Source organism: Nelumbo lutea, chromosome 1, assembly GCF_056320005.1.
Source record: "Nelumbo lutea isolate HS-2025 chromosome 1, American lotus-T2T, whole genome shotgun sequence".
Classification (NCBI taxonomy): Eukaryota; Viridiplantae; Streptophyta; class Magnoliopsida; order Proteales; family Nelumbonaceae; genus Nelumbo; species Nelumbo lutea.
This window is the reverse complement of record NC_142684.1, coordinates 208109597-208128591: the sequence shown is the minus strand read 5'-3', so window position 1 is coordinate 208128591 and position 18995 is coordinate 208109597. Positions and strand designations below refer to the sequence as shown.

The 18995-nt window shown below is 38.9% G+C and overlaps 1 protein-coding gene across 4 annotated transcripts in view; it reads left to right on the top strand.

Annotated features, from left to right (window-relative positions):
- LOC148880662 (MraZ) overlaps nt 1-18995 on the top strand; it is a 99119-nt gene that overhangs the window by 32489 nt on the left and 47635 nt on the right. For all 4 annotated transcript variants that reach the window (XM_088962637.1, XM_088962639.1, XM_088962636.1 and 1 more), the window contains exons 8-12: nt 6433-6488; nt 6594-6693; nt 8587-8704; nt 8838-9047; nt 12943-13267. In XM_088962637.1, the coding sequence (XP_088818763.1) occupies nt 6433-6488; nt 6594-6693; nt 8587-8704; nt 8838-9047; nt 12943-13267 (809 nt within the window). The remainder of the gene's footprint in view (nt 1-6432; nt 6489-6593; nt 6694-8586; nt 8705-8837; nt 9048-12942; nt 13268-18995) is intronic.

Here is an 18995-nt window from a genome sequence, read left to right as displayed (position 1 = left end):
GGGAAATACCTAGGGCTCCCTCTCAGGGCCAAGTGTACCTTGAGTGCTATTTGGGATCCGGTGGTAGAAAGGATGGAAAGGAAACTTGCCTCATGGAAAGCCAAGTATCTTTCCCTGGTGGGTAGAGTTACTCTCCTTAAAAGTACTCTTTCAAACCTACCCACCTACTTCTTATCCCTCTTTGCCATCCCTTCCAAAGTAACAAAGTAGCTGGAGTTCCTTCAGAGAAATTTTCTGTGGAGAGGTTGGGAGGAAGAAAGAAAAATCCATCTCGGTAAGTGGGATCAGGTTTGCCTCCCTGTGGAGGATGGAGGGTTGGGAATTAGGAAGTTGAAGGTTTTCAACTCTTCTCTTCTCAGTAAATGGCTTTGGAGGTTTGGTGTTGAGAGGAATGCTTGGTGGAGGACCCTAATTGCATCTAAACATGGGGTGGATTGGGGTAATTGGAAATCTTTGGATCCTTTTTAGAGCTGGGGGTGCTCACTTTGGAAATCTTTGGATCCTTTTCTGATGGTCTAGCTCTCAAGATTGGTAGGGGATATAGGTTGAAGTTCTGGAAGGACTCCTGGTGTTTAGACATCCCCCTGGCTGAAGCCTTTCCGCTACTTTTTCATTGTGCCCTCAGTCCTGAGGCCTCAATTGCTGATATCTATGATGTGGTTGGGGACTCAATCTCCTGGTGCCCCCTTTTTAGACGAAATCTTTTTGATTGGGCGATGGATCAGCTGTTGGCCCTTCTGCAACTGTTACAGAGGCAATCTATCTCTGTTAATATGGATGATGAATGGAGGTGGAGATGGTGTTTTTACTGTTAAATAATTGGCCTCAAAACCGTCTCTGGCAAGAGCCCACACAGGTGACAAGCCACAGCTAAGATCTGGAAGCTGAACCCCTCTCCTCCCACACAGGCCAATCACCTTGCTCCCCTTAGCCTGATCAATACACACCCTACCCCTTTGTCCTCAGCAATCAGCACAAATGCATGCATATAATGCCATTATTTTTGGTAATAGATAAATAAAAAAAATTCATTAAAGAAGAGTAAAGATATACAGTAAGGTGAAAAGATGCCACCCATAAAAATCAAACACCTAAAGTCCACTCACTAAACCTTCCAGCCCCTCTTAGTACAAACAATATTTCCCTAAACCTGACTCACACCCTTCATTTTCCCCAAAACTTGTTCCAGGCCCTGTTTCCATCTCCTCTCCATTCTGTTCAGGTATTTCGACCTCTATTACTGAAAGAGAAGGATCACTGATGATCTGATAATGCCATTACATTTATGATGGTTTTCAATATTTACATATAGAATTATCCCATTAATTATAGATAAGATATTTAGCTCTTAAGGAAAGATTCTTGAATCTCAGAAAAAGGTGATGAGAAAGAAAATGGAGAAGGAAGAGTTCTCCTGGGTGACCAAGTGGAGAAAGATCTTCAATATAGAAGCCAAAAGGTTTCTAATGGAGGACCCTTGAAGAAGGCTTTGTCAAGCTAAACTTTGACAGTAGCAGTCTTGGTAATCTCGGGCCTTCCGGTATTGGAGGTGTGTTTAGGAATGCAGAGGGTCAGGTTGTTGCCTTGTTTGCTGGCCCAATAGGAGTGGGGGATGCAGTTAGTGCAGAGGTCCAAGCAGTCGTACAAGGAGCACAGCTAGCAAAAGATTTAAACTTCACGAGATTGGTGATTGAAGGAGACTCTAAACTTGTAATTGGGTGGCTGAAAGAGCCAGGGTAATGAGGAAATTTAGGTGGCTAACATCCAATTAACAATTAGAGTTCAGTGGGAAAGGAGATCAGCTAATGGGATGGCAGATTTTCTTTGCCAAGCAAGGGGTGCATAGGGATCAATTATTCTGGACTCAGTTGTAATTTTGCTTTGTTTTTTGAGGCAGCATCTCACACCTCTCTGTGGGATCTCTATTATGTAATTTTTGTTGGCTCATATTAATCATTCTTAATAAATCACTTTATTACTTATAAAAAAAAAGGTATCAGCATACTCAGGATTGGTTTTGAAGGTGAGAGAGAAAGGAAGAGGAATGGTGATGCTAAGAGAGGAAGGAATCACATGGAGCAGTTTATAAAGAGAGAAGAAAACAAAAATAGGAAGTTAATACAACTCATGGAGTTGTGTGCAAGATATAGAAGGCAAGTTATCATCACATACCAGCAGGAAGAGACTTGGGAGGAGGGCAAACGATCTCTAGGACTTAGCAAGAGTTTATCATTATCAAAGATAGAGGGAGAGCAGAGAAAGCATGGATAACGGAGGGTGAGAACTGTGCTATGCATTGAACTCTCTCACCATGTAGAAAACTTAGGACTGGTGTCAATGGCAGTAGAAAAAGATGAGAAATCTGGAAAGCGATGGTGGTGTAGTAACAGAGAGTTAAAAATTGGAGGGAAGTAGAAAACACAGTAAAAAGGAGTTGAGTACTAATATAGTGAGGATTTTGGGGAGCATGCAGTTCAAAACTTCAAGGTCCTCAATTGTTTTGTGAAAATATCCAAATTAAAGCTAAACTTGGGGAATAGGACCTTTACACGCATCAATTTAACTAGGTAGTCATAAGAGAGTTAATGCAAACATCTTGGCATGTGTGGTAGCTAACTGGCCTTTAACCTACATAAGACTAACTTTAGGGGGAAACCCTAGGACAAAAGGCTTTTGGAACCCAGTGTTGGATAGATTCTCTAGAAGTTGTCCACTTATAAAAAGAAATATATATGCTTGGGAGGAAAGATTACATTTCTAAACTCTACTCTTTCAAATCTTCCAATATTTTCTCTAAGTTTTTAAAAGTCTGGTGCTAGTGGCTACAAGTACAAGGTTAGGGAGGATTATGTGGGGGTTTTTGTGGAAATTGGGTGAATCCAAAAGATCTATTTAGTGAATTCAGATTTGATTAAAAGTAGGAAGGAGGGAGGATTAGGTTTGGAGGATTGGTGTATAGGAATGTTTCCCTTCTTGCTAAGTGACTTTGGAGGTATTGGGCACCAAGTTGTGGCATAATGTGATCAAAACCATCCATGGTTCAGTTGTGAGCAACTGGGATGCTGGTGTGGCGGTTTATGCTACTTTGGCCTACCCTTGGAAATTTATTCATTCTATTTATGGATCTTTCTTGGCTTTCATTATGATGCCTTCTACAGGGATAAGGTGATATTCTGGGAAGATTTATGGTGGGCCAACTTACCTCTAATGGATAATTCCCTTTCTATTTTTTTTGGTAGATAAAAATAAATCCCCTTCTATTTATGCCACATCCAAACATAAAACCAACCCATTGCTTTCTCTGTATCTTTGACTGAAGTGAAGGGATAGGAAATCCATCATATGGACGCCCAAGATTGCGGAATAAAAGGGGGCGGATTTCAAAAATTTTTCTTTCCCTTCAACTGGGAATCGAATTCCCTATTTAGAAAATCATATTTTCAAGGATCATTCCTGAACCATAAACTGAACCAGATTTGAACCAAAAGGAGGAGAGAGAAATAATACCTGATACAGAGAAATAATATCTCTCAATAGAGATGTTCACGCCCAAGGTAGAAACCAAAAACTGCTCCCACTGAAGATGGCGCAAGGCAGGGTGGAGTAGAATCAACAGTGTCCTTCCTAAAATCTTGATTCTTCTTAAGAATCACCTGGACGGCTTGTGAATACAACTCCTACCAATCTTTTTTGCAAAAGATTGGAATCAAGATCCAATCTTGATTTCTCCAAACAATGGAGATCGAACTGCTATAGGCGGCGGCTGCAGGAAGGAGGCGGTTAGAGAGAATTTGCAGGGTGCAGAATTCTCTCCTCTGTGATCTCAGCTCTGAAGACTAGACTTGTGTCTGTTGGATGTGTGTCTAAAGGCTGCCGCCCCCTCTTCCTTTTTATAGACTTAAAGGGATCAACTCCTAATCCCATTAGGAGTTGCTAACCTAAACCATATTTGGATTAGAAGTCCCTTTAAGATAAGGGATAATCCTTATCTTATCTGCAGATTAGATCAGCCAGCTCCTAATCTAATTAGGAAGTTTCCAAATCTAAATCTCATTTAGATCTTGGACTCTCTGAGTGGATAGGGTGTGGGCTCAATCCTATCAGCTGATCTTATCTCAGAATTCGCCCCTTAAAGACTAATCAAATTAGCGTAGTTCGAAATGGGCTTAAGGCCCATTCAGGGTTATGTATTCATTAAGCCTTCCAAACTGCTGCCCAGTTGGGCTTCCTTGTATGGCGTGGGACCCAAACATTGATCTACACATCAGCCACATGGGTTCAGCCCAGCCTTTGTTACAAGGCCTGGCCGAATACAATGTTATGGACAGTGCACCCTCTGAAACCCATCAGATGGGCTCTATGGGCCCAACACTTACCCTAAGTGGTCCCTGGGCCAAGCCACCTTGTAACACCCAGTGACTGTGGGCAGATGCAAGATTAGCCCATCAGACATTATCCTCAATGGCCTTACACTTAACCTCTCAGCCCATAATGATCATACACTGCCCGACAAGAGAGGACCTCTCCCTGGGCTGCAAGGAACAGTGTTGCACTCTCTCAAGTATGGATCCCGGGAATTAAAACCTTTTTGCAAACATTTCAAAACCATAATATATATATATATACTTTTATATCTCATATAAAAAATATTTTGCAAAACAAATCTCAACGATTGAAATCGGCTGTCGGCAGTCTTGGTTTCCATCAGTGAGAGTGCATCCCCGATCATTACCTTTGTCCGACAAAGGGGCTGATCCTGTCACTATGGTCACCCACTCAGATGAATTCTCAGACTGTCCCAACATACCCAGGTTTTGACCCCCGCTAAGGATCTCACTGATTGGTACATCAAAGACAGCCCAATCCGACATCTAGTATAGTATCATAATCGAGTCTAGGGGTCGGGTGTAACTTTCTAGTTTTGCCCATCAATCTCCAAGGTCCAGGGAAATACTGGAAATCTGGTCCAGTTCAAAGATTCAATTAATCCCACACTGTATGTGCCTAGGGTCTCACCCTGGTAGCTGAGACAAGCCACTCCAACCGACTTGGTGGCACCACAGTGCCAGCCTTGTCAGGATGGGTCTCCCAGACCGACCCACTGGCTGTGAACATTCTAAACTAACACCAGTCTCATTAAGTGTCCGGTTTAAGGGTATTACGTAGAAACATACAAAGGGAACATGAATCAAATATGCATTTTTATTCATTTACAATAAATTCATAAAGTACATTTTGATTGATGCTAGGGGCATACAAAACTGTCTAACATGAAGCTAGTCTAACTTTGAATTTGGGGTTGAGGGGTTCTAAATACTCTCTAACTCTTACTTTTCCACATATGGATGGAAGTGTATCTGATACTTGTGTGTTGCAGATAGGAGTGTTTGGTTTCTCTAATTCCAGGTCCTTTTATTGCGCCTTGTTCTTTCATTCTCTTTCTAGTTTCTTCCTCTTCCCCTCTTAAGCAATTTGGTGCAGGCCAATACCACCCAAGATAAGTGCATTTTGGTGGAAGCCTTTCTTTCAAGTCTTAACACTTGTGAGGTTCTTCAAAGGAGGCTAAACTGGTGCTTGTGCCCTCATCTATGCTTTGCAAGGGAAGTTCTGAAACTATGTACCATCTACTAATCTCCTATAATTACGCCTCTAGCATTTGGGAACAATTTTCTTTTCTTTTTTCCTTGTGCTGTTTGGATGCATGTTGACCCACTAAGGGATGTAAGTGGTTTATTTGAAAACTCTCTCCTATCCCCAATCAAAAGAAGAGGAAAGATCTTATGGAGAAGCACAAAGATGGCCACCTTATGGAGAAGCACAAAGGGTGGGAAGAGATCAGTTACTTTGGGCTACATTGTAATGTTGTATCTTTTTGGGGGGTAGTTAAGAGAGTTTACCTCCCCCCTCTTTTGTAATTGACTATTTCTCATTAATGAAAATTTTTGTTATTGATAAAAAAAAGATGGCCATCTTATGGCCAATTTCGGAAGAAAGAAATGCTAGACTCTTCATGGAAGAGGTCCACCCTATAAAATCCTTGATTGAGAATATCATGATAAAGGCAGTTAATTGGGTAAAAACCATTCATGTTTATAAATGCTACTTGGTGGATGATCTTCTTAGAGGATGGCAGCACTTAGCTTCCTCTTCAACCTTGGAAATCAGGAAAACCAGGACAACCTTATCCACATAGTCCCCTCCTAGGGCAGGCAGCACAGGGCATGTCTATTTTTTTTTTGTCTATGTATTATGCATGTTACTTGTGGGGTTGACCATAAATTATTTGGTTTTCCTATGCATTTCTGTTTATAACTTGTTATAGTCAGAACTTTGCAATTGCTTAATTTCTGTGTTATTGTTAATCTGTCTCTATTTATTGAGGTCATTTTAGTCTTCATCCTTGTTTGATATCTTTGTTTTTTCATTTGATAGGTCGGGCGAGGTGCCTTACTTCAGGCTCCACTGGATGATGAAACTGGTCGTAATTTGTAAGTTGTGTGATTTTGTTCACTTGTTTGGAGCAGATTGTGTACATTTATGAGCATGATCAAAAACTTTAAGAATATCTAATTATTTAGATTGGTCCTCATCAGGGCAACTAAATCCCGTTGTGAGAGTCAGACATGTCCAATGGATTTGATAGCTCCTCCAGAAGATTGCCATGTTAACAATACATTGTCCTTTTCCTTGCAAGTAAGTAATAATTTATTTCCGAATAATTTGCTCCTATGATATTGGAATAATTTGCTCCTTTTGGTCCTTCCTCCCACATTTTCCAAAATTTGGTTGTTTTTCCCTCCATTAAACCTTCCAATTACCCATTAAGATTTCCTCCCTATACTTATATTTCTAGAATTGTCACTCATCTTCTTTAAACCAAATTCCCTCCCTCTTTTTTATTTAATTTCATATAATAACATTATTTTTTGTGGTCAAGAATGTTGCATTTAAGATGACCATTCGAAACAATCATTGCATGTGTCAGACTAGAACGTTGTACTTTATTTAGTCATTCATGTGCAGGGCCTACCTAGAATATATGAAAGTACCTTTGTTTGTGTTTTTCATGATGTGATATTAGTTTTATCTTTTGATAATTATTATATAATATTTATGAGAATATATGGACAACCTGGTGCCATCTCCTTCTTCTCATTCTTTACAAAGAATGATGTGTGTATGCTGTGTATATATATTGACATTTAGGTAGACAGAGATAGAAGGAAATACATTAAAAAATGTTTTTTGGAAGGAATTAACTACACTAGGCCCCCATGCAATTATGGGTGGTGAGTACAGTGCAGTCTTCCAACTGAGGGATCAAAAATATGGGTCACTATAGAAAAGTATAGAATTGAGCATGACTAACTGCCAAAATAATATATACATACATACATACGTACATATATATAGTTTCATCAAGGTTGATGGGCATATTCTTTGGATTTTAGTTGGCTCATAGGAGATGAAGATTTCATGGGTCTAAGTCAGAATTCCTCCCAGACAAGCTTCTCGAGTTACACAGCTTCAGAGCTTATTGGTTATTGTAGAAGATGGTTTTATAAATTCCATTGAACAGTTTCAAGCTATGGGGGAATGGACCATGGTGACTGGCCAACTTTCTAAATGTGATTAGGGAAATAGTGTCAGCAAAAAACACTTGAATAAGATGGATATTGAGGAGTTTAATTTCTATGGTGGATAGGCTGGATAAATCAGGAATAGGGGGAGATTTGTGAAGTGACAGTTCCTTATACATGTAGTTTTTATATGGGATTAGGACTATCCGCCTAAGAGTCATAAAAATTAGGACTATCTGTATTTTATGAAGCCTTGTATATCTTGTTATGAACACATTCCTTTTTGTTATATAAACTAGTTACTTTTTCACAGTAAAATGTTTTTTATTCAACTATTTCAATCAGATTGAAGGAATTACTATGAAGCCCTTGTCATAAAAAAATTATGAAGAATTCAATTTAAAAGAAGCAATGCAACCCTTTTTTCGGGTGTTGTGGACTGGTATTTAGTTGATTGAGTATATGCAGTGTTTAGATTACTAGGGATAATTATTATCTGTGTAAAATTTTTCTACAGAAAGTTCCTACTTCTTGTGCATTGGCTGCATTCATCTACTTTCCTCTAAATCAGATATGTTTCGTCTTAGTTTTTTTACCTGATTATTAGTTGCGTCATTACCTACCAAAAAAGTGAAAACAAACTTTGCTTGTCTAAGATCATGCATGAACAATAACAATTTAGACAAACCACTTGGTATTTTGTTTCAAGTCTTTCATTGAAACAATTTTTACTGTTATGCTATTTAAAATCTAAACATCAGTAATAATCTTACATGTCACAATTATGGATGACAACTCTTGTACGCAACTTCCATCCGATATTTCCAATCATTGTAAAACATTGATTGCCTGTCACCCATTCATCTGAAAGGCCTTATAGGTCTAATTCAAATATGATATTTACCTGTTGTTGTTACTGATAAAAATATAAAAATATTTACGGCTGTTACTAAACATAGTTCGTTTCATTAGTAAGCTTATTGTATCAGGCTGTAATTTTTGGCAGATTTGTCGTGTTGAAGACCTCACTGTTAATGGCCTTGTCAAAGGTAGCATTCTTCAAATTCACAGGGCAAGGACTGTTGTTGTTGACACAGATGGCATGATAAGTGCATCAGAATTAGGTAATCCAAAGCCTTCAATGCCTGATTTTTCTTGAAATGAGACAATGCCCATTAATATGTTAACACAGAAGGTATATGTACAAGGCTTAACTATCTGTGTTTGTGTTTCTACCTTGTTGGAATTGTCTTTTAGGTTGCAATGAAGGCCTTGGTAGAGGAAATTTTTCAAATGGAGCTGGAGGTGGTGCTGGACATGGGGGGCGAGGAGGATCTGGATTTTACAATGGACGGTTTAGTGAAGGTGGTAAAGAATATGGTGATGCTGATCTTCCTTGTGAGTTGGGAAGTGGAAGTGTGGGGCCTAGTAAAACGTATGGTCATGTTTCTGGAGGGGGGATGATAGGTAACACATTTTCAAGAACTTTTCCCTTCCATCAGTTTTGTCTGCATTAGTGGCATAATTAAAGGCTTCCATTGGTAGTCATCGTCGTGTTCTTATTTAGGATTAGGTTGTAATGCAACCAACTCCTCAAAACAGTAATATAGTAGAAGAATAAGATGATCTTACCCAGTCATATATGGAACTTCAAAGCTTTGTTTATTGATTAGAAAGCTGAATAATAACAATAAGATATACATTGTGTGAGTGGTTTTAGGGGCTGTTTTGGCAAGTCTTTTTGGGAAGATCTTCTGGTAGCTCTGACAGTTAAAAGACGCATTGAGCTTTTGCATTAAGATCTGAGCAGCCTGAAGCCCGTTTGGCTAAGGTGTGTCTTTTTGTGTGTCTTTCCGCGAAAAGATGAATAGAAATAACGCAAAAGCTCCATTTAGAGCTTCCCGAAAATCGCCCGTTTTGGGCTTCTTGCATCTTTTCGGTGTGTTGGCTTTTGGCAGCTAGATCTACCGTGAACCAAACGGGAAAAGGCCGAAATCACGGTCTACCGAGCTTGTAAATAGCCAGCAGACCACACGGAAAGACGCGCAAAACGGGGCCTTGGTAACTTTTATTGTCTCCTTAAACCTTATGATACTGATTAAACTCTGTAAATTGCCCTTGATCAACCTGCTAATTTTTTATTTAAAAACAGTAAAATTGAAATAACAAACTAAAAAGACAAACTGACCTCTTTTTCCTTTGACTGTAAGTTCCACTCTAACTCACTAAATTACTAGACTCAGATTAATGAAACTCCAATAGAAACTACTAGATTCATGGGCGACTCAGCTGGTGGGGTCCACATGATCAACATTTGGCTGATTTTTGACCACTGTTTATTTTTCTGATGAATAACATGAATTTTATTAATTGGTAGAAAAGAGTGAGTTAGCTATATATAATACATGATCCGTCAATGTACCATTTTAGTGAGGCTGGTAAGTGCCATCTCTTCTCCAAGATCCTTATTTGTTGTATTTCAGGCTTTTCAGCCAGGTAATCACTACCTTTGAATCTCCCTCCATAGAAAATTTCGTGTAGAGTTCCCATTATCCTTTGGGTCCCAAGTACAATGCCAAAATGCATCCATTATTATCTCTAAAGACTCATCCAATGCCTGAAGCTCCTGGGTTATCTAAACTGCAGCTTATCAAAATGTAATTAGATAAATTCTTCACTAGGAAGGACCCAATACAAGGTAACCACAACCTCATGGGAAGGTCATGAAAAGCAGATTGATGAAGGACACCCACTTTTTCTGAACATCTTGATATTTTTAAGGCCTATTTTCCTCGAACTTCAACATATCCAAAATTCAATTCAATCCAACAGTTGATTGAGAGAGGAATTTGGTATGCAGTTTTTTCCCAGAAACCGGATTGTTGACTTTGACAATCCCTTCTGCAGCCTTCTCTTGAATTTCATCTATTGATTCTTTGTCGTCACTGTCTTAGACCCATCTGTATCAGGTATTCAGGTTATCAAACGTCTCTTTCCTTTCTCACCCCTAGATCTATTGTTGTTTTACTTCACTGATATAGATGCTTACATGATCTGTTTCGATGATAATATGTAGATGTAGCCCTGTTTTAGGTAGAAGAGGAAGTATCTTTAAGCAGCTTTTATGGTCTCAGCATACTGACAGAACTGCAAAAGGACAAAAGTGTCCTTTTACTAACAGAAACCATGATGTTTATTTGGTGTCATGCACATGTACATGCACCATTTAACATCCTTCATCTGAGTATATATAAATGTATATACATATACATTTCAACACTACACATCAAGTTGGAGCAGAAGTATCACTCATGCTCAAGTGAATATGAAGCAAAACAAAACAAATAAGAACTCTCCTAATTCAATTTATCTCAAGAAGGAAAAGAAAATTCTGTCCAACTTTGTGTGACCCACTCCATGAAGCCCTTGTCAAAATTCAAATATTAAATTTTGAGCAAAAGTTGTTCATTGGATAAGTACCATTGACAGTCCTCGAATATCACCCTCATTCCCCTATATGATATGAAGCAAAACAAAACAAATAAGAACTCTCCTAATTCAATTTATCTCAAGAAGGAAAAGAAAATTCTGTCCAACTTTGTGTGACCCACTCCATGAAGCCCTTGTCAAAATTCAAATATTAAATTTTGAGCAAAAGTTGTTCATTGGATAAGTACCATTGACAGTCCTCGAATATCACCCTCATTCCCCTATATGATCAAAGGAGCAGTGTAGTTTAAGGCATCTAGGTGATGCCTAGGTGTATTGGCCTGGCAAGGTGAGTTGATATCTAGGTGACAACTAGGTGTTGCCTAAGCAACAAAAATGAATAAGTAGATATATACTTGTTTTATAATATGTGTATATAACCATAAATAGGTATTATGGAATTTCATGTTAATCATGAACTATTAGACCACAGATTAAATCAGTAAATGATGAAATGACAACTTATTCTTGATTTTCAGAAATAATCACAAGTTTTCTGAATGACCTCCCCAGTCCAAAAGAAAATACAAATATACACAAAGATTTTTTTTTGGTCAATAACTCTGAAAATTTTCATTAATTAAGATGCTTTAAGATGCAACAAGAAGTTGCAAAGATATCAGCATAGAAGCTGACCCAGGACAGAATTGCAAATGTGACCAAACCCAACCCACCTGAATTGACATATTCCTTGACATCCATTTGAACCTTCTGAAATCATTCTTCAGCTGCCAGGTAACTCCTTCCCCTTTCTGCAACCATTTTATCATGGTTTTTGAGTCTCCCTCGATGATCAGTCTATTAATCCCCCAAATATACACAAAGATTAAGAATGACATTTTGACTATTGGCTGGCCTTGGATCAGTGAGAGGAAATGTGGCATTTTTTACCATCAAAACAAGGTTAAGAGCCCTAATTTTTAGATCTACATATACTCCTATCAACTGAAATTGGGTTACACGTTTGTATAAATATATAAATGAACATAATTGGTTATCTAGGCGATAAGTCTCCAAAAAAGCCTAAGCAATAGTTGATGCCTAGGCGACGCTTTGACTACACTGGGACAATAAATTTGTTTCATGAAAATGGAGGGAAAGAGGAAGAATTAAATAGAGTAGAAAGTTTATAATTAGGAATACAAAGGAGAGTTTTAATGCCTAGAGTTTTGCCACTACATACTCAACCTTGGATTGAATCTTACCAACCAAAGTTTACATGTAGATGTAGTTAAGATTTTCTTTTTGGCTAAGATATTCTAACCTGCACAGAAAGTATCTTTTCAATATAGACTCTGAAAAGAAAGAAAAATAATATTTTTTTTGGGAATCTACTTGCTTCTGTGCTAGTTGCTCTTAAACATGTCCATCAAAATTTGAGACTGCTGGAAAAACCTGCTTGCGATTCAATCTAGTAATCCATTCCATAGGCTTGAAATTGTTGGTACAAGCATTAGGACTTTCATCTGGTTGCATCAGTGCCAACATCATATAGGGGACCTCTTTATTTTGTGAGAAGTTGCCACTACTTTCATTCTCTTCAAAGATATTACTATAACTGATGCAATGAAAAATTATGAATTAATTTGTTTTAAAATAGTAAGTAATCCAAATTAGGGTCACAAAGACTAAAAAGTTTAACATGATAGGCTCATTTTATTGAATATATAAGCAAGTTGTTGTGCTTTTCTCACCATATTCCATGAACACATTTCTTTTCTTTTTTGTTTTTTGTGACTTGAATCACTTTTCTCCGGTTATCTGATGTTCTTGATATAGTAGCTTGCAAGCAGCTATGTTTTTCTACAATTTTTATTGGATGGAATGAGATCCAAACCTTGTCTACTAATGTCTTTTTTTTTGGATTTTCTAGTAATAGGGTCCATTCAATGGCCCCTCTTGAAGCTTGACATTTATGGATCTTTAATGGCTGATGGTCAAAGCTATGGTAAAGCAATAAGAGACCACAATAGTAACTTGGTGGGTGGAATTGGTGGTGGTTCTGGTGGGACAATTCTTCTTTTTCTTCAAGCACTTTCACTTGGTGAAAATTCTTCTTTATCGGTTTCTGGGGGCAATGGTGGTCCTCTTGGTGGCGGTGGTGGAGGTGGTGGGAGAGTTCATTTTGATTGGGCTACGATAGCCACTGGAGATGAATATGCTCCAATTGCAACCATAAATGGTGCCATTGACAGTAGGTATGAATGGAGTTATTCAAGTATTTAGCATTATTAGTCATACATGCAATTGATGTGATATTTCTACCAACAAAGTCTATGCATATCTAACCATTAATTATGCTGAGAATAAGTTAGTATTTTATATTTGAGTGCTTTGGGGTATTTGTATCTTTTTATCATTGGTTATTTATGTCTGTTTGTATATTTTAGTTATGGAGGGTATTTTTGTCTTTTATTGAGTTTTTTGTAACCCAACATATAAATAGAAAAGAAGCAAATGATGGCTGCAAGTGTGCTACACTCGTTCATGTCAATTTCTCTCTTCTTTTATTCTCTCTTTTTTTATTCATTCTTAGTTTCCAGTCTTCATTTATTGATTTGAGAATTAATATTTTCAAGTTGGTGTCAGAGCTCTGATCCAATAGAACTGCTCCATAAGCACACGTGTTAGAAGCCATATGACTTATAGGTCAGGAGTCATGGTGGATTAAGGAAACTGACTAATCAGACTATCAACATCTGAATTACCTTATTATTAGGGGCCTTCTTACAGATTTTTTTTTGAATTTTTTCTGCCCAAGTATGATTGCCTAAAGAGATGTGTTTTCTGAAATTTCATAAAAAAACAGATCTGAAGTTTTTGGATTGGTAATATTTGGTGAGAACAAAATGTGTTGCTAGGCCAGTAAAGTCCAATCCATTATCTATCTATACCAATGTTTTAAAATGCGGAGGTGTGAGGCGTAGTTCAGAACACAAGAGGCGTAAGCTTCCTGAACACAAGGAGGCGTAAACCTCCTTAAGAGGAGGGGGGTTAGGAGGAGGAAGGGGAGGAGGATGAAGAGTAAGGGGGGATCTCATTCTTTCTTTATTTTTAATAAAAATCTTTTATATTAAGAAGAATAAAGATGCATAACATTAGTTGAAAGGGAGAGTCTTGTCAAACCACTTGCTTTCCCCTTATCTTTTCTTCTCTTCCCTTTCGTTTTCTCTTTTTTTTCTTCTCTTTCTTTTTCTTTCCCTTCCCTTTCTTTTCTTTTCCTTTTCTTTCCTTTCCTTTTCTTTTTCTTTTTTCTTTTTTTTTTTCTGTCTTTTTATATAAGTAAGATGTGCATGAGGCGTATGCCTCTAGCATGCCTCATGAAAAAAACGCATGAGGCATATGCCTCAGAGGTGTCAATGCCTCTGGCGTATGCCCCAGGGCGTTTTGGGAGCGCCTTGCCTGGAGGCGCACCACCTCCCACGCCTTTTAAAATACTGATCTATACATACATGTATGTCACATGCACATGTATATATATTAATTTCCAGAATCAAATGGAAGATCATTCTAAGAAGTATTGCGTATATAACACTCAAAAAATAATCTGGCCGCCCCCTTCACTTATTATTTATACTAAAATAATAGAACAATACAAACACAACTATGCCCTTATAGGGTGGCAAAACATAAAACAGCATATATAACACTCAAAAAACATAATAAAATTTGGACTCACATAACTACTGTGGTCCCCACCTCCTATCTAACAACTAACATAAAACATCTACTCATAAAAGCATCATAAAACTAACTAATCTTCAACACTCCCCCTAAAGTTGGGAGTAAATGTTGCACATTCCCAACTTGCGTAGATCATGTTCAAGCTTGTTCCTTGCCACCGCTTTAGTGAGAACATTAGCCAACTGCAACTCTGAAGAGACATAAGGCAAACAAACTTCTCCGGTTGTTACCCTTTCTCTTATAAAGTGTTTATCAACTTCAATGTGTTTTGTCCTATCATGCTGAATTGGATTGTGGGCAATATTGATTGCAGCCTGATTGTCACAGTATAACATCATAGGTTCCTCTGCTTTCACACCAATCTCACTCAAAAGAGATCTAACCCAAAGAAGTTCTGAGACACCATGAGCCATGGATCTATACTCAGCCTCTGCACTTGACCTTGCTACAACCTCTTGCTTCTTACTCTTCCAAGAGATCCAATTTCCACCTACAAAGGTACACACTATTGATGTAGACCTCCTGTCATCTAAGCATCCTACCCAGTCTGCATCTATATAGGATTCTAGCTTTAGATTCTCATGATTTGAGAAAAGAATGCCTTTGCCAGGGTGCTTTTTCAGATATGCAAGTATTCTCTCAATAGCTTCCCAGTGCTAAACCCGAGGTGCATGCATGTATTGACTCACAACACTGACAACATAAGAAATATCTGGTCGTGTCATACACAAATACAACAGTCGGCCCACCGTTCTTTGATATCTCCCCACATCTTTTACCAATTCACCATCCACACCATTAATTCTGTGATTTGGATCAATAGGAGTGTCTGCTGGTTTGGTCCCCAGCTTCCCAGTCTCTCACAGTAGGTCAAGTACATACTTTCTCTGTGAAACGAAGATCCCATGCTTGGATCTTGCTACTTCAATCCCTAAGAAGTATTTGAGCTCACCAAGATCTTTGATCTCAAATTCTTGCTGCAATGATTTTTTGGGATCATCAATCTCCTCCAAATCATTTCTTGTCACCACTATATCATCCACATACACAATCAAAATTGACACCAAAGCATCTCTCTTCTTCACAAAGAGGGTGTGATCAGACTGTGTCTATGTGTATCCAAAACAGATGAGTGTCCCTTTGAACCTGTCAAACCAAGCCCTAGGTGATTGTTTCAGTCCATACAGAGATTTTCTAAGTTTGCACACCTTTCCTTTACCAACATTTTCATAAAAGCTTGTTGACATGTCCATATATACCTCCTCTTGTAAGTCACCATTGAGGAAAGCATTTTTGACATCAAGCTGGAACAAGGGCCATGAATAGGTGGCTGCTAGAGATAAAAGGATACAAACTGAACTCATCTTAGCTACCGGTGCAAAAGTTTCCAGATAATCAACACCATAGGTCTGAGTATAATCTTTTGCTACCAACCTTGCCTTGTACCTCTCTATCTTGCCATCAACCTTATACTTCACTGTGAATACCCATCAACATTCGACTGTCTCCTTGTTTGGGGGGAGATCAACTATTTCCTAAGTTTGGTTTTTGACCAAAGCATCCATCTCATCTTGCATGGTTGTTTTCCACTCATGTTTGGAGAGAGCCTCAGTAACATTCCTAGGTATAGACACAGATCCAGGGAAGAAAGAAAAGCACGGTAGGAGGGTGATAAGGCACTGTAGGAAAGATGGTGTGAAATGCAGTGGGCTGTACACTTTCTCTTCCCCTTACGAAGTGCAATGGGAAGATCAAGGTCAGTGGGATCAGCTGCAACAATGGTGTTGGGGACAAAAACATTATCATCAGAAAACATAACATGCTCAGGTTCAAGAGGAATACCTAGAACTGTATCTGCCGAATCTGGAGTTTCAAAAGAACTGACAGAGAGTGGTGTGGGTCGAGGATGTGTGGAGTCAACCATCATCATCCGGCGCTGATATTGCTGTGAGGCTGCCCGTAGTGGCTCAGGTAATGAAATTGGAGGTGTAGGTGTTGGCTGAACTGATGCTGTAGGTGGTGGCTGAACTGATGGTGGCACCACAGAAACAGGAAGAGGAACAAATTATGAGTTCTCCTCCCCAAAACTCTCCCCCTAAGGAGAACTACTCGAGAAGAAGAATGTGGATTCAAAAAAGGTAACATCCATAGTGACAATCTGCTCTTCAACACTAGGGCCCCCTTTTGGTTCTGAGCATGCCCAAGAAAAACACATTTTTTGGCCTTAGGATCCAATTTCGTGCGATGAGGGCCAAGAATGTGAACAAAAGAAACACAGCCAAAATCCCTAAGAGGTATATGAAATATCTCTCCATCTGGAAAAAGAAGGCTAAATGGCACCTTAAACCCCAAAGTCCGTGAAGGAACACGGTTAATCACATGCACGGCTGTAAGAACTGCATCTCCCCAGAGCTGCATAGGAACTGAAGCACACACCATAAGACTCCTTGCCACCTCCACAATGTGTCTGTTTTTCCTCTCAACAACTCCATTCAGTTGTGGTGTATATGCACAACTGCTCTGATGAACTACACCATGTTCTAAGAGATATGTGGTTAGGTCGTTCTCAAAGTACTCTCTAGCATTATCAGATCTAAAAGCCTTAGTTCTTACTCCAAATTGTGTGAGAACCATCTGGTGGAATTGTCGTACTAAGTTAGGAACCTCATCACGTGATCTCATCAAATATATCCAAGAATATCGTGTATAATCATCCACAAACAAGAGAAAGTAACGGAATCCTACCATGGAAGGGATTTGATATGGCCCCATACATCAGTGTGAACAATATTAAAAGCAGAAGTACTTCTTCCTAATTGGCAACTCTCATACGCCAAAGTAGATAATTGAACAGACTCAAACAAGTTTGGGAAAAGACATTTCAAATAACTAAAAGAAAGATGTTCCAAGCGATTGTGTCAAAGCATAATTTGGTTTACTGACTCTGACCCACTACTACTGCTGCTGCTAACATGATGTCCCTGATGCCTCAGAATCTCATCCAGAAGGTAGACTCGATTCACCTCACGACCACTCCCAATCATCTTCTTTCTAGGAGAAGTGTCACACCCTCCCTAGAAAGAATATGCTGCCTAGCAATGTCAAATTCAGGGTTCAGCCCTGCCAAGAACTCAAAAACCCTATTCCTCTCTACCAGTTTGTGATAAGTTGCTGTATCATTTACATTTTCCCATTCCACAATTTCTAAGTGATCTATTTCCTGCCATAGGGTATTCAGCATGGAGAAATACACAACAAGAGGTTTTTCTCCCTGTTTCATACTTATCACCTGATTTCTTAACTGATAGGCTCTGGCTTCATTTTGCTTTTGAGATTAGGTTTCAATCACTCCATCCCAAATCTCCTTAGCAGTATTGGCCCATAGGAAATTTTTTGCAATATGAGGTACCATAGAATTACACAGCCAGGACATTACCATGTAATTCTCTTGCACCCATTGGGAAGAGTTGGTATCAGGTTTCTTCTCCTCCCCAGTGAGATACCCTAATATTCCACGGGCACCAATAGCCATCTTAGCTGATTGTGCCCACTCCAAATAATTTGTACCATCAAGTTTTACTGTAGTAATGATCCCAAACCCAAAATTATCACTACTACCTCCAACACCCAGTCCCACAGTACCGGTAGATTTCATCTCGGTATTCCAACTCTCCATTTTACTTCAAATAGTTCAACAGTAAGAAAAAAATAGATTGGAGGCCTTCAAAAAATAATTTAATACCACACACATAGAAACCAACCCTTTTGGAAGAAGAAAACCCTAGATGGAGGGAAATCTCTCTCCTCCCCACTCCCCCCAGCAGAGAGAAAAGTGAATCGATCACTCTGGGAGGCCTAGAAAATTTCAGAAACCAAACCGCCCTCTTTAGAAAATCAAAAGAAAACTAACAATACCTGGGCGCCCAAGATCAGATCAAAAACAAAGAGTCCAACTTTTTGGGACTCTTCCCCGTACTCCCGTTCTTCATGATTTTGATGCCGAACAATAGATCCTTCTTGATGTCTAGATCCCACCAAAAACTCCAAGAATTGGGCAATCTATAGCAGATCGATTTGCCCTTTACTACTTCATGCAGTCGGCTGATCTAGGGCTGCATGAGAATGCTTCAAGAAATCCTAGCCGATGCTCTGATACCAAGTAGAAATCTGCTGAATTAAAAAAATATGAAAGAAAGTAGTTTCTTGAAGAGAGAAGGAAGAGAGAAGGAGAAGAAGAGAAGG